At 52.9% G+C, this 23,331-nt stretch overlaps 2 protein-coding genes across 6 annotated transcripts in view; both read right to left on the bottom strand.

Moving 5' to 3' along the window:
* Positions 1 to 3,061: 3,061 nt before the first annotated feature.
* Positions 3,062 to 9,460, bottom strand: PGLS (6-phosphogluconolactonase). The gene is made up of 5 exons (XM_049877375.1): positions 9,125 to 9,460; positions 6,062 to 6,169; positions 4,900 to 5,001; positions 4,425 to 4,565; positions 3,062 to 3,404 (listed from the first exon to the last, which is right to left on the bottom strand). Exons 1-5 carry the CDS (start codon positions 9,410 to 9,412, stop codon positions 3,267 to 3,269), a joined length of 777 nt encoding a protein of 258 aa, XP_049733332.1. The 5' UTR covers positions 9,413 to 9,460; the 3' UTR covers positions 3,062 to 3,266.
* A 2,629-nt stretch (positions 9,461 to 12,089) lies between these two features.
* Positions 12,090 to 23,331, bottom strand: part of SLC27A1 (solute carrier family 27 member 1) — a 39,082-nt gene continuing 27,840 nt past the window's right edge. For 4 of the 5 annotated variants that reach the window (XM_049877371.1, XM_049877369.1, XM_049877372.1 and 1 more), the window contains exons 8-12: positions 21,902 to 22,111; positions 20,211 to 20,337; positions 19,783 to 19,920; positions 19,535 to 19,699; positions 16,378 to 19,196 (exon numbers count right to left, since the gene is read on the bottom strand). In XM_049877371.1, coding sequence (XP_049733328.1) covers positions 18,859 to 19,196; positions 19,535 to 19,699; positions 19,783 to 19,920; positions 20,211 to 20,337; positions 21,902 to 22,111 — 978 coding nt within the window. In that variant the 3' untranslated portion in view covers positions 16,378 to 18,858. The other variant, XM_049877370.1, reaches the window with a different exon arrangement.

Raw genomic sequence — 23,331 nt, 5'->3', positions numbered from 1 at the left:
TCCACGGCACTGCTGGGTGGGTTCGAACTTACAGTTAGCAGCTAAGCACTTAATAGTTGCACCTTCAGTGCTCCTTTTCTGGGCTAGGATGGGGGGATCTAATTCCTGGTGTCCTTCCCCCACTGTGCTCACCACTTACTGGGCAATGACAGGGATGAGGACCCAGCTCCCACCCAGCCTCCAGGAGTTCCCAGGCAGGAGAGATACCCTCAGCCCCCGGGGTCAGTGCTGGTGTAAAGGGAGTGGGAACTGGGGTCCTTGATGATGGGTGGCGCTGGGGGGCCCTGAAAGGGAGCAGGGACTAGAGGACACTGAGGCTTTGTCCTGGATTCCTTCCTGCCCCCCAACCAACCAATCACCTCCTCCCCATTTCACCTTGTGTCTCTCGGGAGTCCCTTCTCCACAACCCGAGCCCCCCATCTCCATTGTACCCCCCACCCCCCAAACCCAAGGTTTGACCCTGACTTCAAGCACTCTGCAGCTCCCTCTCAGTCTTAGGGAAACACCGGCCTCCTCACTCCACATTCCCTCCCTCTGCAGCCCCTCAGCCACCTGCAGCTCCCTGCAGACCCCATCATCTGCCCTGTGCCCCCTCCAAGTCTTTTTTGCCCTCACAGGGCACCAGGCACCTGGAACACACCTGGACCACACCCTCCTCCCTCAAGTACCTGTCTCTGGTCTTCATCCCTCAGGCCTTGGTTTGGATGCCAGCCTCTTGGGGGGCAGTGCCTGCACCCCTGGACTAGTGGGGTATCCCCTTTGTGCTCCGACTATGCCAGTGCATCCTCCATCACAGTAGCTGTCTCTGGACTGCAGCTGGTGAGTCCTATCTCCCACCTCATCACCTGCTTTTCCAGTCCCTGGTCTTTGCTGAATGAATGGATGAATGAATGGGACTGAGTCTGCTCTCTATGCTGAAATGTGATCTGTGATCTAATGGGGGTCTTCAGGCTTCATTGAGCTGTAAGCAGCACAGGCCCGGTGCCCACCAAAGACAATGAGAGATGAGAAAAAAAGACTCCTTTAAATATCGGGGTTGCCCCAGTGCCAAAGCCTGCAAGCTGAGCCCCCAGCTCTGGCTGAGAGTGGGGTGAGGCTCCTAAGGCCCTCCCTAAGGTAATAGACAATTCCTGGGGTAGGCTCCAGGCTGGAGGAAATCTCAATGGGGGCTAACGATGATGTTGCACCAAGACCTGAAGGAAGTGAGGGGCCATGCCAAGAGGTGGAGAACTCCAGACAGTGGGCATGCAAGGTACAAACGCCGTGGGGTGGGAATGAAAGTGTCTGGTTCCAGGAACAGCAAGGAGGTGGGTGGACTGGACCGGGGTAAGTGAAGGTCAGATGGAAGGGAAAGTGAGTGGGAGGTTACAGGGGTCACACAGGGCCTCCTAGGCTGGGTGGGGAGGGGAGCAGGTTTCACCCTGAGGGCTTTGGGGAGAAGGGTACAGGAAACAGTAACACCCCCAGTGGGATCCCCTGTGTGGAGACCCTTCCCTGGGGTCTCAGTGTCCCATTTCACTTTCCCTCTTTTCGGCCCACTGCCCTGCCTCATATTACTTGGATCCACAATCAACACCCATGGAAGCAGCAGTCAAGAAATCAAAAGACTCATTGCATTGGGCAAATCGGCTGCAAAAGACCGCTTTAAAGTATTGAAAAGCAAAGATGTCACCTTGAGGATTAAAGTGCACCTGACCCAAACCATGGTGTTTTTGCCTCATATGCATGTGAAAGCTGGACAATGAATAAGGAAGACTGAAGAAGAGTTGGCCCCTTTGAACTGTGGTGCTGGCGAAGAATACTGAATATACCATGGACTGCTAAAAGAACGAACAAATCTGTCTCAGAGGACGTACAAACAAAATGCTCCTTAGAAGCAAGGATGGTGAGACTATGTCTCACATACTTTGGACATGTTATCAAGAGGGATCAGTCCCTGGAGAAGGACATCATGCTTGGTAAAACAGAGGGTCAGCAAGGAAGAGAAAGACCCTCAATGAGATGGACTGACACAGTGGCTACAACAACGGGCTCAGGCACGGCAACAGTTGTGAGGATGGCGCAAGACTGGGGAGTATTTTGTTCTGTTGTGCACAGGGTCGCTATGAGTTAGAACCAACTTGACAGCACCTAACAACAGTTCTGCCTCTGCCCATGGTGGGGGGTCGCGGCCACCTGTTACCCAACCCCTCACTGCTTCCCCTCCTACCTCCCCCCACCCCACTGTTTCTCAACCTGTTTTCAGTCCTACTTCCTCACTCTCACTTCTGGGCCTGATGAAACCGTTGGGGGAAACTTTACTTTCAGTGGTTTCAGCCACACCTCTCAGTGGTTTCAATTCCCCCCTCCGGTTCAGCCCCACAGGGCCCGCAGAGCCTGACGTGGGCCTGACATTGAGGCCCTGGGCAGCCACCAGCTGCTCCACCGGCACCTTTGTATATTCAAGGCTTTGAGAAGGCCCGCTCCTCAGGACACAGTGGTCACAAGTGACCCCATGTGTGCAGTGGGAGCTGGCCAAGGGGGTGTGGAGAGGGTGGAGTTGTGTCCCCCAAGAAGATATGCCCATGTCCTAATCCCTGGGACCTGTGAACATGATCTTGTTCGGACATAGGGTCTGTGCAGGTGTGATTAAGGGTCTCAAGGTGAAATCAACCCCGGTTTAAGGTGGACCCTAAATCCGATGGCCAATGTTCTTATAAGAGACAGAAGAAGAGAAGACACAGAGGAGACGGCCATGTGACAGTGGAGGCAGAGACAGGAGTGATGCGCCTCAAGCCCAGGACTGCCTGGAGCCACCAGGAGCTGGAGAAGACAAGGAAGGAGCCTCCAAAGGGGCATAGCCCTGGTGACACTCTTATTTTTGACTGTGGTTCTAAGTGCCCCAGCATGTGGTTCTCTGTTCTAGTGGCCTCAGGACACTCAAATGAGGGGCCCATTCCCCAGGGATGGTGCAGGCTGAGACCTGTGTCCAGGCTGGGAGGAGACACACCGGTCAAGGGTCAGGGCCTCAACTTGGGCACCCCCAGTCCACTGCCCACCAAGGACCAAAAGACAGATGAGACTCCGACCAATGTTTCTTTTAATATCCAGTTTGCTCAAAGTCATGGCCCATGAGTTAAGCCACAACCAAGCCCTCATGGCTTCTGGAAGTGCCACGTGGCTTTGCTCAAACACACTCAGGAGCATGGTGGCGAGTGGTGCCCAGCTCTGGAAGGCCCCTGCCACTCAGGTACATGTGGTCCCAACTGTGGTGTCTGCCCAGTGGGCTACAATGTGGAGTGCTTCTCGAAGGGCACAGTCAGCAGGCGGGCGGCCGCCTCGTCCAGGAACCAGCACAGCTTCCCCGTGTGCGGCTGCACCAGAGCGGCGGGGAGCGGGCTCTCCTCGTGGTCTTCCAGGATGCGCTGCGGTGGGAGGAGCAGGGTCAGGAGTCAGGGCCCTGGTGGCAGCCACCCACTTGGTGCCCCCAGCGCTCCAGAACCCCCAATGGACATGATTCTCGAACCCTGGAGACTGGATACCACCCTACTTGGCTGTCCTTGTTGTTATGTGCCTTAAAGTCAATTCCGACTCATGGCAACCCCATCTATGCCGTGTAGAACTGCTCCATTGAATTTTCAAGGCTGTGACCTTTTGGAAGTAGACTGCCAGGCCTGTCTTCTGAGGCACTTCTAGGTGAGTTTAAACCACCAACCTTTTGGCCAGTAGTTGAGTGCTTAACAATATGCACCACCCAGGGACTCCCCAGCTGTCCCAGCTTCAAATAATTAGAAGGACACAACAGTTTAATTCCAAACCAAAAACTACACCTGTTGCTGTTGGGTTGATTCACGGCGGACCCATGTGTTAGAGCAGAATCACTTCATAAGAGTTTTCTTGGCTGCAACCTTCACAGAAGATTGCCAGGCCTTTATTCTGTGATGCCCCGAGTGGACTTGATCTACCAACCTTATAGCTAGTAACCAAGCACAAACAACTGTTTGTGCCACCCTGGGACGTCTCAGTTTAATTCAGGGGTCGGCAGACCTTTTCTTCAAAGGGCCAGATCGTCAGTATTTTTGGCTCTGCAGACTATATGGCCTCTGTTGTAACCATTCGATACTGCCGTTGTAGTCAAAAGCAGCTGTGGACAATATGTGAACAAATGGTCTTGGCCGTGTGTCAGTGGAACTTTGTTTATCGACACTGAATTTGCCTTTGAGTGCAGCTCTGGCCTCATCTCATCGATTTCATCTCATGATCATTAATTCCTAAATAGCTTGTAATTGCAGTTTTGATCTTCCCTTTGACCTAAGAATTACTGAATTATCTTGAGATCTGATGTTTCTGGCACAATGACACCTGGGGTCATATTCTACCCTAAGGCCCTGGGCCAGGGCCCATGTGTCCATGACATTCTTAGAAACAGGGCCCTCGGCCATTACCTTCAGAACAGCTGCCTTGCCTTCTCCAGTTGCCACAAAGATGACAGTTCGGGCTGCGTTCAGCACAGGAAGTGTGAGGGTCACTCGCTGAGGTGGTGGCTTTGGGGAGTCGCTGATGGGAGCCACAATCTTCTCCTTCTCCTGTGGGAGGGAACCCCGGGATGCAGGCAGAAGCACAGCGTCGCTTCTACTTCCCGGGCATTTTTTCCATGCCAGGCATGGTCCATACATCATCCCCCCACCCCATCTCAACCAGCCATGGTAGCTGATTCAAGGCCGCCATTTTCAGACGGGTAAACAAGGGAGGCTCAGGAGGGTTCAGCGTCTTGTCCTGGGTTGCCCCGTAAGGTTGGCTGGCAGAGACTGGCTCAAACCCCAGCTCAAAGCATCACCCAGCAGGCAGGCAGCCCTCCCTCCAGCAGCCACAGGTGGCCAAGGCTGGGGCTTGGACTTGAGGGGTCTGTGTCATGCTCACCTGCAGGAGTGGGTGGTCTGGGAAGAGTGAGCATGTGTGGCCATCAGGCCCAATCCCCAGGATGAGCAGGTCGAAGACTGGGATGGAGTCTCCTTGGAAGGCCTGGGTTGGGGAGAGGATGGCACAGACAGGGTATTAAGGAGGGGCTCAGAGGGCACCAAGGGACAGTTGTCAGAAACAGAAATGCAAGTGGCTTTAACCCAGTGCAAAAATTGAACTGTATCCCCCCAAAATATGTGCTGGAATCCTAACCCTGTACCTGTGGATGCTATCCCATTTGGAATAGGGTTTTCTTTGTTATATTAATGAGGCCCTATCAGTGTAATCTTAAACCAATCACTTTTGAGATATAAAAGGAGCAGATGAGGTACAGAAGCAAGGAAGCACAGATGGGGGCAGACAGACGCCACCTGGAGATGGTCAAGGAACTGAGGGACAGAAGCTGAAAAGAGACAAGGTCCTTCCCCCAGAGCAAACAAAGAGAACCTTCCCCTAGAGCCAGTGCCCTGAGTACAGACTTCTAGCCTCTTGAACTGTGAGAAAATTAATTTCTGTTCCTTAAAGCCACCCACTTGTGGTATTTCTGTCACAGCAGCACTAGACAACTAAGACACCCAGGAAGGAACGCTCAGCCTCACCTGTGATAAAAGACACTCTAATCTACGAATGGAAATTCTGGTGGCGTAGTGATTAAGTGCTGTGGCTGCTAACCAAGAGGTCAGCAGTTCAAATCTGCCAGGCGCTCCTTAGAAACTCTATGGGGCAGTTCTACCCTGTCCTATAGGGTCGTTATGAGTCAGAATCGATTCGACGGCAGTGGGTTTTTTTTTAATCTATGAACTTCTGCTTTTCACCTGTCGGGCCAGCCAGGAGTCACAGATCTGGGGACACAACTGTTGCAAAGCTAGGGACCCAGGCCCACTACCAGGTCATCAGACCAGCTTGGATGCCCCAGGGCAGGGCTGTGGACTCTGGGAAGGCAGAAGCTTTCCAAGAGGGGAAGCCTCAAAGGGGAAGAGGCCTGCTGATGGCTCCCAGGAGAGTTTCTGCGGGTGACCCCTATACAATGCCACATACAGGTAACCGACATCCTGGGCATGGCTGATGTGGGGGCATGGCTGATGTGTGGGTGTAGCCTCCCTTGGGCCCCCTCAGAACTCACCTCTCTCAGCTTCTTGGCATAGTCCTCGGCTGCCTCCTCCACGGGCAGCAAGGGATTAATGGTGATCACCTGGCCTTCTGGGATAGGCAGCCTGGACAGCAGCTGGGCCTGCCAGACAGAGGGACAAAATCACAGCCACCACTCACCCTCTGTGCAGGAGCCCTCACAGAGGAGCTGCTGGACTCCACCAGGCGCCACCTCGTGGACAGTCTTCCCATTACACCTTTCTACGTGGCTTTGCGTTAATGCGCTGACCGGGTTTTGCTTATTAATTTCACTATCTGGCCTCTCCTCTCTCAGAGCCCTGTGAGGGCGGAGCCCGCTCTGCCAAGCTCCCCACTGCGTCCCCAGCGCCCAGCACGGGGTCCCACCTACAAGGAGTGCTCAACATCTGAGCAACTTTCTCTTTTATTGTTTTGTTGGCTTTTGTTTTTTTCAACCTAAACAAGTACATTTATCTTAAAGTGTTTCTAAAAAAAGTCTTAAAAAGTTGTGCAAAGTGACAAGAAAGGAACAAAATTCTGGTTTTCTAATTTGGCCCTTAGGGAGGTCGCTGAGGAAGTAGGACGCTGAGCATGCTCTGTCTCGATGTGTCCCCAGGTGCGGGTAGGACAGGTTCAAGTCCCAACTCAGTTGTGACTCGCTGAGTGACTTGGGCAGGTGAGCGGTCCTCTCTCAACCTCATAGGGTCCCCATCTGTAAAAATGGCTTGGTGCTGGCGTCTGACCTCCTCTAACTTCACACGGGGAGAGGACAATCAAGATCAACTGCCCAAGGCTGATTCCCATGAGGCCGAGGTCAGACACACCTCTTCTCTCCAACCTTTTTAACCAATACTGACGCCAACCATCACTCCCACACACTCTACTTCTCTGCTGGGTTCGATAATTCATTGCAATGGCCACACAGAACTCACAGACAGTACTCACAATTATGGTTTTTTTCTTGGGGCGGGGGGAAATTAACAGGTTACACTTCAGGATCGGAAACAACTCAGGATACGGTTTTTTGATCAGGACAGCCTCTCCTCAGCCGTGCCTGCAAGCAGGCTTCTCTCCGGCCCTTAGCCCTCAGCCTGGCCTCTGTCCTGATAGGGCAAATGTTACAAAGCTCTTTAGCTCTGCCAAAAAGTGACCAGAGGCATCCTACTCTGCCATTAAGCCTAAAGGCACTCAGCTCTCTAGCTCAGTGGGTCGGCAAGCCTAGCTCCACCAACAAGTAGCCAGAGGCACCCGACTCTGTCAGCAAGTCCCCTGGCCAAAGGCGCTCAGCTCTCTCGCTCTGTGGCCTGGGAAGCCCACCGCACCATCTCCTGCTGGTCTTCTGGTTCTGCTGCCTCTACTGCTGCCATTTCTCTGCTGTTGCTTCTCACCATCTCTGTCTCCAGGGTCTAGGAGGTTCTCAGGGCAGGGATCCTGGGTCCAAAGGATGTGCTCCACTCCTAGATCTTCTTTCTTGGTGGTAGTGAAGTCCCCCCCGCTTCCTGCCTAGTGGGATGGCAAAACTGACCAATCTCCTAATTAGCGTTCCATACCCGCACAAGGGTACCATGCACCTTGTGTGCATTATTAGCAAACTGAACAATCCCTTTGGTGGGCCACAAGCACCTTATTTGCATAGCCCCACCAAATCATTTGGTGAGAGTTACAAAACCATGGAGAAAGGCTGTATAAAAGCCATCTATCACACTGCATCATCTGTGAAACAGGAGTAACAGCAGCCCTGCTTCATAGGCTACAGTGGGGACTCATGAGATGACACGGATGAAGTGATCAGCACCAGGCTGGCATTTGGCAAATGTTCCTTCTTAGGAAAAACAAAAGCACCACTGGGTCACGCCCAGGACAAGGTAAACCCTTGTGGAACCTAGAACTGCTTCAGTGCACGAACACCCAACGTTGCTTCTCCACCAGTTTCCTGGACTCTGAGCTCCTGCCAGGCCCTCTCTACCGGGACCGTGGGTCCCCCTGCATCTACCTGCCTGACACCTCTAAGGGTCCCCTCCATCCTGCCCCCATTTCCTTGCTAGGCTCATCTTTGCTGCCAGGAGCAAGAGAACACCTTCCTCAAGGTCAGTACCAGGGGCAGGGACCATGCCTGGCTCAGGTGACCTGTGGCTCCTGGCCAAGCTCGCCCCTCCCTACCTTCCCCAGGCTATTCTCGTTCCAGACAGGAGGGGGGCTGACTCATATAGCCGGGCACCCAGGGCAGGCCACAGCTCCTCCAGCCTATTTCCCTACTTGTAAAACACGGTAGGTCCCGGACTGTGTTGTTGTTACTGTCATGGAGTCGTTTCCGACTCATAGCCACCTCTGTACAACACAAGGAAACACTGCTCTGTCCCGCGCCATTCTCACAATCTTCGCTATGTTTGGACCCATCGTTGCAGCCACTGTATCAATTTGTCTGACTCTACAGAGGCCAAAATAACAAGACCAGACACCTTAAGAGCAGCAGCCGACTTGACCACCACCGAGAACTCAGGGAAACTGAGGCCCAGGCTGCACGGGGAGGCGTGGCCGGTGGAACACTCGACACCCCCGGCCTTTGACTCCGCACAATGCAAGGCACAGGCTGCAGCAGGACGCCAGACAAACTTCTCCAGGTCGCTGGACCGGCCAATCTGTCTCACCGCCAGCCCTTTCCCACGCCATGCCCTCTTCCTACACATAGGATAAAACAAAGGTGGGATTTCTAAGCCCGCACAGCCCTCCCAGCGAAAGAGGGTGGCGTAGCCTAAGTGGGACTTTACGGCAGCCAGACGACCGCTCCCAGGCTTCTACACAGATGAAAACAGAGGATAAGGTTTGACCCTCGGCAACCCCCGTCGCAAGGATTTAGGCGGTGGCCAGGGCCCGCTCAGCAAGACCCCAGGTGGCCCCCGTACCTAGGATTTAGGGAGAGGGCAGTGTGCAACCCGATAGGACCACAGCGGCGTAGGCGGAGTATAGGCGGTAGGCGTTGTCCACCTCACTACAACGCCCGGAAGCCTCCGCAACCTGGGTTTAGGCGGTGGGCGTGGTCCGCCCTGTCATGATCCCTGGCGGCCCCCGTAGCTCTCACCCGGTAGAGGCCGTACGTGCTCTCGGCGTGATCGAAGGGCACGAGGCGCTCGTCGCAGAAACCCAGCGTCCAGCGCGCGAGGCTGGCGGGCCCGGCGGGGGCAGCAGCGGCGGGCAGCTCGCGGGCCAGCATCGAGACAAGGCTGCCGCCTGACAGGCCGAGCGCGAAGCGGGCGCGGGCTCCCGCCAGACAGGACTCTGCCCGCTGAGCCACCAGCTGCGCCAGCGAAGCGCCTAGCTCCTGCGGGCTCGAGAAGACTGAAATGAAGCCCGGGGCTGGCGCGGCCATGGCGACGGCGGCGAAGGGGAGGCGGAAGCACTCCCGCAGCCCCCAGTGCGCCTGCGCTAGGGCAGGCCCAGTCGCACGGCTCTCGGAACGCGGATGTGATCGGCCATTGTGCATGCGCATTCCAAGATGTGAAGCCGTGCCAGTGCTGGGCCGCCCGTTCTCTTACTCTATTTTCGTTTTATTAGTTCTGCTGTGTCTGACCCGACTGCTGGGTTGGGCAGGTGGAGCCGGACACAAACGCTCTCAACCTCGTGGCGTCAGGATAGGGCCAGAGGAGGACCTCGAGCTGAGGGAGCCGGAGCGGGGGATGCGGAATGAGGGAGGGAGGTGCGTTGGGCTTTGAAATACCCGCACCTTCTGACGTATTTGTTTATGATTTGTCGTCTTTCGATTTCTTACGAACATAAGCTCCAGCATGGGTGCACAACTTAAAGAATGTAATCGGTGTCACTGAATTGTACCTGTAGAAGTTATTGAGTTGGTGTATGCTTTGTCACGTGTATTTTCACCACAATAAAAATAAATTCCATGAGGGCAGGGAGATTTGTTTTGTGCCCTCATGCCTCCCAAGCCCCCTGGGCTGAGCTTTTGATGGGAGATCAAAATCTACTTGTTGAATTCCTTCAGGCAGTGCTTCCTGGGGCTTACTGGGTACCTCTGAGGTTTTCAGAAGCCACCAGCCTGGCTCTTGCCTTCAGGAGCTCCCAGGCAGGCAGTGAGTGGGCCTTGGTGTGTTAAAAAGTATTCTGAGGTTAGTAATGGGCAGAGGGCTGAAAGGGAGAGAAGGCATGCTGAGCCTGGACAATTGAAAAATGTAGTAAGTAGAATCACCACCCGTCTTCTCGGTTTGTCGTATTGTGGGTTGCATGTTGCTGTGATGCTGGAAGCTATGCCACTGATATTTCAAACACCGGCAGGGTCACTCATGGTGGACAGGGTTCAGTGGAGCTTGCAGACTTAGATTACGAAGCAAGGCCTGGCGATCTGCTTCTGAAAAGTGGACAGTGAAAATCTTATGGATCACAGCAGGATATTGGCCACTATAGTGCTGGAAGATGAGCCCAAACGTACCAACAGTCATGACCAGGCAATGTCGAAACTGCTGAAGATAGGGTTGCCATGAGTCAGAGACAGCTTGACGGCAACTAACAACAGTAAATGCAAGGAGAAATCCGCACAGTAGTGCATCTTTAAAATCAGCAGATTAAGAATATCCATCTATAATAGCATCAAAAAGAATACTTAGGAATACATGTAACAAAAGAAATGCAAAGCTTGTACACTGAAAACTATAAAACACTACTGGAAAAGATAAAACACGACCTAAGTAAATGAGAAGTCATCCCATGTTCATGGATTGGAAAACAATATTAAGATGGCAATACTCCCCAAGTTCATCTCCATCAAAATTTCAACTGCTCTTTTTTTGCAGAAATTGACAAACTGATTCTAAAATTGTTATGGAAATACAAAGGACCTATCTAGCTAAATAATCTCGAAAAAGAAGAACAAAGTTGGAGGACTCATGGTTCCTGATTTCAAACTTAACCACAAAGCTTTAGTAATCAAGACAGGGTGATACTGGCATAAGGATAGATATATAAAAAAAATCAATGGAATAGAAATGCAGAAAGAAGCCTTCACGTTTGTGGTCATTTGATTTTGACAGAAAACCCTGGGAGCTTAGTGGTTAAGAGTTCGGCTGCTAACCGAAAGGATGGCAGTTCACATCCACCGGACACTCCTTGGAAACACTATGGGATATTCTGTCCATTAGGGTCATCGCTGTAAGTTGGAATCGACTTGACAGCAACAGGTTTGGTTTTTGATTTTTGACAAGTGTGCCGAGACAGTTAAATGGGGAAAAGAATAGTCTCTTTAACAAAGGGTGCTGGAACAATTTATAACCACATATAAAACAATGGGGTTGGTGTCTGTGGTAAGCAGAATAATGCTCCCACCCAAACATGTCCACACACTTACCCATGGAACCTGTTAAGGTTCCAGATGGAATTAGATTGCTAAATTTTAAGAGATTATCATGATAGTCCCAATGCAGTCACAAGGTCCTTATAATGGAAGAGAGAGGTGGTGTGAGAAAGACTCAACCTGTCATTGCTGGCTTTGAAAATGGAGGCTTTCTAGAAGGTGGCCTCGAGAAACTGGAAAAGACAAGGAAACATTCTCCCCTAGTGCTTCCAAAAGGAATGTCAACACCTTGATTTTAGCCCCTGAAGTCCATTTCTGACTCGAAACCTTCAGAACTGTAAGATCATTGGCGGTGTTTAAACTGCTGAAGTGTATGATAATTTGTTACAGCAGCCAATAGAAAACTAGTAGAGACCCCTACCTTACACCGTAAACAAAAAGCATCTCAAAATGGATCAAAGCCCTAAAATATAAGAACTAAAACTCTTGGAAGAAAAAACAGGATAAATTATGATCTTGGATTTGGAAATGACACCAAAAGCACAAGCAGCAAAAGAAAAAAATAGATACATTTGGAGATGATGAAAATTAAAAACTTTCGTGCTTCAAAAAATACTGTCAGGAAAGTGAAAAGACAACCCACAGAATGGGAGAAAATATTTTCAAATCAAGTGTTTTATAAGGGTCCAATATACTGAATATATTAAGAACTCTTACAACTCAATAATATAAAAAGACAACACGATTAAAATATGGGCAAAGGATCTAGATGGACATTTCTCCAAACAAGATGTACAAATGACCAATAAGTACATGAAAAGATGCTCGACATCATTAGCCATCAAAGTAATGCAAGTCCAACCACAATGAGACGCCACTTTACACGCACTAGGATGGCTATACTTGCGACTATAAGGAGCCCTAGTGGCGCAATGGTTAAGCGCTCAGCTGCTAACCGAAAGGTTGGTGGTTGGAACCCACCCACGGCTCTGAGGGAGAAAAGATCTCGTGGTCTACTCCTGTAAAAATTACAGACTAGGAAACCCTGTGGGGCAGTTTACTCTGTCATATAGGGTCACTGTGAGTTAGCATTGACTCAAGGGCACATAACAGAATGGCTATAATAAAAAAGACTGTAAGTGTTGACAGGATGTTGGAGAAATCGGAACTTTATCCATTACTGGTGGAGATGCAAAATGGTATCACTGTTTTGGAAAACATTTGGCACTTCTTCAAGAGGTTAAGCACAGAATTACAGTATGACCCAGCAATTCCACTCCTACGTGTATACCCAAAAGAACTGAAAACATGCACACACACAAACTTGTACATGTATGTCCACAGACGCATTATTTTTAATAACCAAAAGGTGGAAACAACTCAAGTGCTCATCAGCTGGTGAGTGGATAAAATGTGGCGCATCCACAAAAGGACTAATATTGTATGGTCCCATTTATGACACGTTGCTGTTGTTAGGTGCTGTCGAGTTGGTTGACTCATAGCAACCCTACAGGACAGAGTAGAACTGCCCCATCGGGTTTCCAAGGAGCAGCTGGTGGATTTGAACTGCCAACCTTTTGGTTAGCAACTGAGCTCTTAACCATGATGCCACCAGGGCTCCATGTGACATGTAAAATAGGCAAATGTATAGAGACCAAAACTTATTAGCGGTTACTAGGGGCGGGGAGAGGAGGAGTCATTGCTCAGGGGCACTGAGTTCTGTTAGTAATGGTGGTGGAAGAGTTTGGGAACGGAGAGTGCTGATGGTGGCGCGACACGATGAATGTAATGGCACGGAATGCACATACAGAAATGTCACATTGGCAAATGTCATTATATGTATTTTTACCACAATAAAACAAACAGGTTGTGTAACCATACAATGGAGTAACATTAAGCCATAAAAAGGAATGAAGCATCATCGATGCATGTTACAGTGTGGATGAACCTCAAAAACATGCTGAGTGAAAGAAGTCAGACACAGAAGACCACGTATTGTGATTCCATTTATGTGAAATGTCCAGAACAGGCAAGAAGGCAGATTAGTGGTTGCCAGGAGGAAGAGCGAATGGGGAACGACTGCTAAAAAAAAAAAAAAAAACTCAGTGCCATCAAGTCGATTCCAACTCATAGTGACCCTATAGGACAGAGTAGAACTGCCCCATAGAGATTCCAGGGAGCGCCTGGTGGATTTGAACTGCCAACCCTTTGGTTAGCAGCCGTAGCACTTAACCTCTACGCCACCAGGGTTTCTAGGAAAAACCAAAAACCAAACCCATTGCCGTGGAGTCAATTCCAATTCATGACAATCCCATGTGTGTCAGGGTAGAACTGCTCCATAGGGTTTTCTAGGCTGTAATCTTTATGGAATCGGATTGCCAGGCCTTTCTTCCATGGCACCACTGGGTGGGTTGGAACCACCAACCTTTTAAGTTATTAGCCAAGAGCAAACCCTTTGTGCCACCCAGGGACACCAGCCAGGAGGGAACTTCTTAAGCTGTTTCAGCTAGTCCCAGGTTATTAGAAAAAGAAGATCCCCACTGGGCCACCTTCTCACCACAAGACCCTGGCAACAACTTCATTCCCCTCCCTGTGCCTCAGTTTTCTCATCTGTACAGTGGGGTGGGGCATGATGACCACCTCATGAGGTGGCCGTGGCATTCAAAGAGATGTTATCCAGAAGGCACACCTGAGGCTGTCTGTCCACACTGGCCACAGATTCTCCTCCTGCCCTGGCTTCTTGAAGGCTCCACCCTGCATCCCTCTCCTCACAGACCATGGGGTCCAGGACAAGAACCACAGGCTATTCGCACATCACCTGGGCTGGCTAAGGCCTTGTTCGTCTTACCCCTGTCCTCGGGGTCCCCCCTCCCAGCAAATGCTCCATCGTCACAGCCTGTCTCCCTGACACTAGCTATACCCTGAGGTGGGGACAGAGACAGTCATGATAGAGTCCATAAGTTAATGTGTGAAGACTGGTACATCAATCGAACAAACATACCACAGGAAGGCAAGGTGTTAATAATAGGAGAACCTGTGTACAGGGAGAGATGGGGGGATATGACAACTCTCATATCATGGAGGCAGCAATAGGTGGGAGCTGACCATATGAACTCTGGAGCCAGATGTCCTGGGTTTGAATCCTAGTTAGAACGGCCACCTTCACAGGCCCAGCCATTCTCACCCAGCGCTATGACCACGCCAGATACCCACATACGCAGAGAAGTGCCCTTCTGGGGTGGCTGGGCATTTCAGGACACACCTCTGTCCTGGGCCAGCCTGCTGCACCTGCCAGAACCCACAGGTAGACTAGGCATTCCTCCCTTGGGGCCATCAAGGCAGATGAGGGGCTTTCTGAGACCCCAGGGGCTGCTGGGGCGCTGCTCCCACCGTTGGCAGAGTGGGGAAAACCCTAGCCTGCATACTCCCCTTCCTGAAGTCCCCCAGTAGCCCTCGCAGGTGGGTGAGAGGCAACAGGCAGTGCAGGAAACAGCAGTGTCTGTTCTGCTCCTGTCTGGCAAGTGCGTCCCCTTGACAGCCACCAGCCCGTACCTTCTGGAACCCAGAAATGGACCTGTGCCAGGTGGGGACAGCGTGAACGACCGGGCTTCCCAGTGGAGCCCACGCTCTGCAGGTTTATTTCTTAAATTCAACTACGAAACAGAGTCTTGACATGTGGGGCTGGCAGGGGTCTGGGTGGTCAGCTCCTGACGAGGCTGGTGTGAGTGTCCGAGATCAGCCTCCAGCGAGGCTGGGAGGTGTCCGAGCCGTCCTCAGGGTTGCAAGGGATGTCAGTACTAACATAAGGTCCAAGTTGTCCGTAGTGAAGTAAGGGGGACATCCGCGGAGTCACCACTGTGGGAACCCCGGGGCCCACGAGGTCATCTCAGATATCGACCCCTGGTGCAGGAAGCCTTTCCCACTCCCAGGGGTCCCTTCAGCAGCCACTCCGAATGGGGACACTTAAGAAGCCTCCACCAGAGAGCGCATCTCAGTGGTCACATGACCAGGCCTCCGTGGCTGCCAAGCAACCAGCCACACCATCTTCTGGGCCCTCAAACAGGAGCTCCATGGAGATGCCTGATGGGGACATCTCAGCAGGGTGGGTAGTGGGCAGTGGGCAGTGGTGAAGTCCAGGCAATCACAGTCCATTCTGGGAGCTTCCGGAGCAGGAGGGGCACACTTGGGATGGGGACATGTAAAAGGTCCCAGGGCGAGATTTCCAGTTGACATTGGGATCCCCTGCCAATGCCCCCCTCCCCCCATTCTCTCTCTCTCACACACACACACACAAACACACACACCTGGGTGGGCTGGGTAGACCACCCTAGCTGCTCTGCTCAGCAGGGGTGGGTGGGACTGGCCTGGAGTTCAGAAGGGCCTCATCCTGGAACTGCAGCCAAGGATGACCTGGATGGGGCTCCTTAAGGCACCACTGGGAAGGAGGAGGGGAGCCATGGAAGGAGGCCACAGGAGAAATGAGGGGAGGCCATGGGAAAGGGGTGTGGGAGCGCTGGGAGGGGGGACGCTACAGGGTGAGGCAGGGAGGCCAAACAGGGAGGCAGGATGGTCCACAGAGGCCCCGAGGGCAGATGGGCCCCACACAGGACGCAGCTCCCAGGTAATGTTCCTTCTCCTCTAGGAAGGAGAGAGGAGGAAAAATGGAGGAGAAAGAGGGACAAAAGAAGGGAGACTGAACACAGAGGGAGACTGAGGCCAAGAGCCAAGGAGGAGAGAGGGGAGGCAGGGCAGGGTGCAGAGGAGGAGAGGTGACAGGGAGAGGCCGGGAGAGACACAGGCTGTGGACGGTGGTGAGGAGATCCAGGACCAGGTGTGGGAGGGGCCCAGGCAGGGCTGTCCAGGAGCACTGTCAGAGTGAGAAGGCACCTGAGCAGATGCGGCCATAGATGCCCTCATCCAGGGGCAGGTAGTGGCCTTGCTTCAGGTCCAGGAAGAAGAGCCGGTCAGAGGTCTGGCGTGGGTCGAAGCCCTCATGCTGCAGCCGCGTCTTCTGGATCTTAAAGGTGCCTGTGGGGGTACCAGGGCTGGGAAGGGGAACATGCATCCCCATCTGCCAGCCTAATTCCCCCTTCGTGCCCTCTCCTCCAGTGAGGACTCCCTGACCACCTTCATCACAGCAAGAGACCTGTGCTTCCCTCCTGGTCACATGTCCACCCCCATGCAGCTGCCACACAGTGGGTGAGGGTTCAGCAGACTACAGCCCTTGGACCAAATCCTGCCCACCACCTGCATTTGTGAATAAAGTTTTATTGGCACACAGCCACATCCATTTCTGTGTGCATCACTGTGGTGAAATGTGTGGTGAAATGAGTTCCTTTATGTGGCCTTTTGCCTTGGTTCTTTGGAAAAACAGCTTGAGAGGTTTTTTCCCCTAAGCCCTAAGGAGTTACCTCTGCCCTAGTTTTCTACCTCAGAGGGTTCGGTATTTTTGCCCAGGTTGAATGACATTTTCTGGGTAAACTTTTTGTCTGGTCCTGGGTTACAGCCTGCCCTGTGATTGGTGTGTACCTTGCAAGGACTGGTCAATAGACCATGCAAATGAAGTGTCTGTGGCCTACCATGCAAATGAGAAGTGTCTGTAGCTTACTGAGAAGGGATTGGTCAGTCTGTGCCCCCACCCCTCACTGGGAGAGGCCATGCCTTGAAATTGACAAGGAGTTGTATAACTAAGCACCCAGCCTTATGGTGGTTTTTCAGACTGAAAGAAGCAGAGAGAAGATAGAGGAAGTAGACAGAGAGAGAGGAGGCAAGGAACTGCCTAAAAGACCTGTAACACAGGTCAAGGTCTGTAACACTGCAGACAGTGAGAGGTGAGAGGCCCAGCAGCAGAGTCAGTAGTGACAGCTGGCAAGGCCAACTGGATGTGAAAGGGCTGTTCTGCACTGAAGAAGGGAGACTTTGCCTGCATGCTTCCTGTTCCTGAGTTGTAGCCTGTTGATCCTGATCCCAGGTTGTACCCTGCTACTTCCTTAACAAACCACTTAACTGTCAATATGTTCTGTGAGCTCTCTGTGGCCATTAGAACAGATTATCAAGCCCAGAAGAGAAGTAAAGAGTGCCATGGGAGGGTTGGCTGGTGTCAGAATTGGTACAAAGGTTGGAGTGGAGGTATGACTATTACCACCGTTTTATAATCATGGTGGTGCAGTAGTTAAGCGTTGGGCTGCTAACCAAAAGGTTGGCCGTTCGAATCCACCAGCTGCTCCTTGGAAACCCTATGGGGCAGTTCTACTCTGTCCTATAGGGTCACTAGGAGTCGGAATCAACTCAGTAGCAATGGGTTTGGCTTTGTTTTGGTTTCTGGCTGCTCCCGTGCTACAGCAAGTGCTGAGTCACGGCAACAGACCATACGGGCTGCAAAGCCAAAAATATTTACTATCTGGCCCTTATTGGGAAACCTGGTGGCGTGGTGGCTAAGGGCTACGGCTGCGAACCAAAAGGTTGGCAGTTCGAATACACCACATGCTCCTAGGAAACCGTATGGGGCGGCTCTACTCTGTCCTATAAGGTCTCTATGAGTCGGAATTGACTTAATGGCAACGGGTTTTTTGGCTCTTTATGCAAAAGTTTTCCAACCCCTTGTGGTAAATAAAATCAGTTGTCCTTGTGTCTATTCCAACTCATGGTGATCCCCCACTTGTGTCAGAATACAGCTGTACTCCATGGGGTTTTTAGTGACTGACATTTCAGAAGTAGATTGCCACACCCTTCTTCCGAGGCACCTCTGGGTGGACTTGAAACTCCATCCTTTTAGTTAGCAGCCGAGCTCATTCACGATTTGCACCACCCAGGGAACTTGGCCCCTGTAGTAGATGATTGAAGAATAGTTCTTTTAAAGATAACACTAAGGATTAATGTCAATAGATGTAAGCAAGGGAGGATACCTTTATGATCTAGAGTTGGGAAGGATTTCTAGAAAAAAACTTCAAAAACACAAATCATAAGATTTTTTTAAAAAGGAGAAATTTGTTCATCTTGAAATTAAGGGTATCTCTTTCACAAGGAACACCGTGGACAAAGCTAACAGTCAGACACAGAATAGGAAGAGAGAGTTCCGGTGTCTGAAGCTGCTAAGGGATTAACATGCAGACTGTTACAAAGAACTCCCTCAAATCACAGACAGCAACACCAGCGTACAGATGGGTGAATGACCCAGACAATCTGCAGAGGAGGAAACGCAGGAGGCCAAGATTTGCTCAAACTTCCTAGCAACTGGGGAAAAGGCAGAGAAATGAAGATGCACCACCCTTTCAGGAAGCCTAGTTGGAGTGGGGGAGTCCCTGGGCAGTGCAAACGGTGGATGTGCTTGGCTGCTAACCAAAAGGTTGGAGGTTCGAGTCCACCCAGAGGTGCTTTGGAAGAAAGGTGTGGTGATCTATTTCTGAAAAGTCAGTCCCTGAAAAGGAGCCTCGGAAGAAAGCCTGGTGATTACTTTTGAAATATCAGCCACTGAAAATCCTACAGATCACAGTTCTACTCTGATATACATGGGGCCATCATAAGTCACGGCTGACTTGATGGCAACTGGTTAGCAGGGTGGGAACAAAGAATGGAAATTGACAACAACAGAAGTAGAACCGTATGTCAGTCTCGGCATGCAGGCTTAACTGGGAAAGATCGGCAAATGGTTGCGAGTAAACAGAGGGAGCGACTGGCAGATGGACAGACAGAGGAGTCAGGGCCACACCTGTGGTGTCCATTTGGGGCAGGAGGCGCAGGAAGATGGGCCTGGCATAGGGTGCCAGCTCCTTCTGCAGCTCCTGGTACAGTGCGTTGGGGCTCAGCTGGCCGTGGGGGTCCACGATGGCTGCCATGCCAGCTTTGCCCTCTACTCCTGAGAAAGAGGCTTGGCTGAGGATGTGCCCCTTGCCCTGCCGCAAACAGGTGATCCCCCTCCACTTAGCATAGCGTTGGCCAAAGCCTTGAACGTTTTATTTACCATTCCCTACACTCCTTGCCCTTAGAGGGGCTACTTTAGTGATCTACTTTGTTGATAAGGGAACAGGTTCAACACCACGCATGAGCGTGGCTTCAAAGCCAGCAGCCCCAACCAAGCTGCCATGAGTGGTTGTCCAGGTTGTGCACTGCCCACCCAGGTACCCTGGGGCTGCCACACCCTGGTACCACCCCTCCACACACACCCCAGGACCACCTCTGCCCCATCCGACTTGCCTGGCACGGCCACTCCATACACAGCCACATCCGTCTGGGCTAGCAGGCGGCTCAGCACACCTTCCACCTCAGTGGTGGACACGTTCTCGCCGCGCCAGCGGAAGGTGTCCCCACTGCGGTCTCGGAAGTACATGTAGCCCAGCTCATCCATCACCAGCACATCACCTAGCATGGAGAGAGGGAGCGATGGGGTAGTGGGTCCTCCTGACCCCTACCCCTCTCCTGCCCTGGTCAGGCGGGCCACGCACCTGAGAGGTAGGCACTGTCCCCCTTGTGGAAGACGCTGTGGGCGATCTTTTTGTTGGTGGCACTCTCGTTCATGTAGCCGTCAAACCGGCGCAGTGGGTCCTGCTGATTGATCTGACCCACGAGGAGGCCGGGCTCACCTGGGGAGGCGCCAAGCTCAAGCTGTGAGGGGGCAGGACAAGGGGCATGGGGGGGCAGGGCAAGGGAGCAGGGTGGGCAGGTCAAGGGAGCAGGGTGGGTGGGCCCTGGGGCAGCAAGAGGAAGAGGGTGGGCAGGGCAGAGGAGGGGCCAGGCAGCCAGAGTTAGCGGGATGGGGAAGAAGTGGGTACAAGGACTGGCAGGGTAAGCAAGGCGACTGGCGGAGGTGGAGGCACAGGGGACGGTGGGAGGGAGGAACAAGGATTGGGGTGCTGAGGAAGGGTCTGCTCACCGGCCTGGCACGGGATACACAGACCCTGGACATCACGCTGCAGCTCCATCGTCTCCTCGTTGACCTTTACTAGCCGTATGGGGTACACGTTGGGCAGGATGCGGCTGTTGAAGCCGCAGGAGCCGACCTGGATGGGCAAACCAGGTCAAGAGGAGCAGGCTGGGGCTGGTGTGGGGTCCTCTCCCCTGACACCGCCCCCCCCCATCCTAGACCCTGGAAAGAGCAACCCGGTCATCACCCAGCTGTGACCAGCTTCGGCCATCTGCAAAAAGAGGGTAGTGTGTCATCTCCCCCCCAAAAAACTTATGTCCTGCCTCCACATTCCCAGCTCATGAAACCCACCTAGCGTCCTCCATACTGGCACAAAGCAAGTGGACTCTGGAGAGACATAGGGACACTGGCAAGGCCTGTCACCCTGCCCTGCCCTGTGATCAGAAATGCCGTCTGCGCACTGATGCCACCACACACTATTTGACATGTTTGTTACAGTGGTGACCCATGCCAGCATGACCAGGGACCTTTTGGGCTGTTCATTCTACAGAGACGCACGGGCTGGGGGTGTGCTGTGCCCACCTCTAGGCGCTAGGAACACAGGAATGCTAGACACAGGAGAGAATCCTGCCTGAGGGCGCTACTTTTATTATGATCACTGTTCTTGTCCTTGGCTTAGAGGAGCCTAGGAAGGAAGAGTGAGGGCCCCTGTGTAAGACTAACATGGGGGTAATAATCATTGCTACTCAGAAAAGCGTCCCTTTGTAGATGCCTACCACACAGCGGGGGCTGCTGCAGAGCTCAGGGTGTTGGGGGATTAGAACAAACTCAAGGAGCAGTTGTCTCCATTGACAAAGGAGGAAACAGGCCCAAAAGGGCACCCAACCCTGGCCCTGGGTCCCCAGACCCCTGCTCTCACCGCCGACCCACATGCGTGGACGCTGAGACTCAGAGGGGCTCAGGCACCTGCTCAGGGCACACAGCCATGCCATTGCCTTGACCTGAAACCCTTCCCACTCCGGGGAACCAACCAAGCCAAACCCATCGCCATTGAGTTGACCTTATAGGACAGAGTTGAACTGCCCCATAGGGTTTCCAAGGAGCACCTGATGGATTTGAACTGCAAACCTTCTGGTAAGCGGCCATAGCTCTTAACCACTACACCATCAGGGTTTCCCTCCCGGGAGCAGTCACAAAATTAAATGTGCACGCTGGTGGGGGCGGGGGATCTGGAGCCCTCTTGCCGGCATTCACCCCACCCTGCTGTTGCACGGCTGAGGCGGATACCGGGTCAGGCGGGGGTCCAGGGCAGTCTCTATTACCCCCATCCTGGTGCACACAAGCTGAACCTGCGTGACGGTCCAGGCCTTTCTATGGGAAGGCAGGGCCCGGGGAAACTGAGGCAGCACTATGTGGGGTGGAGGGAGGAATCCCAGGATCTACCTGTCAGGCCCCGCTCCCACCTGGAACCCCAGTTCTGCCAGTCGGGCCCCGCCCCTGCGATCTGCCCTCTGGCATCGCAGCTGCCCACCCCTCTGGCCTCCCACCGACATCTGCCCTTACCGCCCAAGCCCCAGGCCGGACTCAGTGGTCCAGTAACCTGAGTCCCACCTGCCAGGCCCCACCTCCGCCCCGCCCCAACTTTTCCGCTGGGCCCCGGGCCCTGCAGCCCACGTGGGACCCGCCCCGACCCCCCCAACCTTGCCATCCATATTGGCGATGCTGCAGTTGCACTCGGTGGCCCCGTAGAACTCGCCGATCTGGCGCACGCCGAAGCGCTGCGTGAACTCCTCCCAGATGGCCGGTCGCAGCCCGTTGCCAATCGCCAGGCGCACGCGGTGCCGCTTCTCGGCCTCGCGCACCGGCTGCTTCAGCAGGTAGCGGCAGATCTCGCCGATGTACTGGATCACCTGGGGGGCAGGCGTTGAGGGGGGAACTGGGCCGGAGAGCCACGCGCGGCGGGCTTGCTGGGGGGAAGAGGACTGCCTACGACCCGAGACCCAGACGCCACCCCACCTGCGAGCTAGGTATGAGCCGAAACCTAATCAAACAGCCCGCACTCGGTGGCGCCGGCTCTGGGCAGAGCCCTCGCCTGTGCAGTTTATTCCTGTCTACTCGCTCTGTGTCCCCCACGCCCCCACGCTGCTTCCTGGGGACCCAATATTGCTGTCGAAGGAGTCTGTGCCACATGCAGAATAAGACGGGTGTAGGAGAGTGGACGCCCCACCGGGAAGCCTTCGGATCACAATGGAAGTAGGAAGGCAAAACCCTGGGGTGATACCAGGGGCGGATTAACCAGCAAGCAAGGTATGCATGCGTTTATTTACTATAGTGCACAATTTCACCTCAACAAAAAACAGGTGAAACTGTGCACTACAGATTAGTAAATAAGCACAAATAAACCCGTGCGCACCTGGCCTACTGGGTAATCTGTCACTGGGTGGGACCACTCTGCAGCGCCTGCTCTACACTGTCCCCTGAGCTCCGCAGCTGAACTGAGCCCAGGTTGCCCGCGGGTTCCCTGCTCTTTGGCTCCCCCTGTTGGGCTCCTTCCTTCCTTGTCTCAATTCCCCACTCCCCCTCAGCTTTCTATGGTAGCCTAGTGGTTAAGTGCTATGGCTGTTAACCAAAGGGGTAGCAGTTCGAATCCGCCAGGTGCTCCTTGGAAACCCTATGGGACAGTTCTACTCTGTCCCAGAGGGGCACTATGAGTCCGAATTGACTCGACGGCACTGGGTTTCCTCGGCTTTCTAGGGTCATCTTCTGGATATCCCCCATGCCCTGGGTGTTTGTTTCAGGGTTGGCGTTTGAATGATTACTCTCACTTTGTAAATAGGGAAACTGAAGCACTGAGTTGGTCAGTGGCACAATCTATTTGAATGTAATGTAATCACCCTCCATTGTTTTCATGTTGTTAGGTGCTTTCGAGTCAGTTCTGACAGCGACCCTATGTACAACAGAATGAAACACTGCCCAGTCCTGTGCCATCCTCTCAATCACTGTTATGTTTGAGCCCATTGTTGCAGCCACTGTGTCAATCCCTCTTGTCGAGGGTCTTCTTTTTCGCTGACCCTCTACTTTACCAAGCATGATGTCCTTCTCCAGGGACTGGTCCCTTCTGATAACCTGT

Source organism: Elephas maximus, chromosome 3, assembly GCF_024166365.1.
Source record: "Elephas maximus indicus isolate mEleMax1 chromosome 3, mEleMax1 primary haplotype, whole genome shotgun sequence".
Classification (NCBI taxonomy): domain Eukaryota; kingdom Metazoa; phylum Chordata; class Mammalia; order Proboscidea; family Elephantidae; genus Elephas; species Elephas maximus.
The sequence above is the reverse complement of the archived record's forward strand: the minus strand, read 5'-3'. Positions and strand labels throughout refer to the sequence as shown.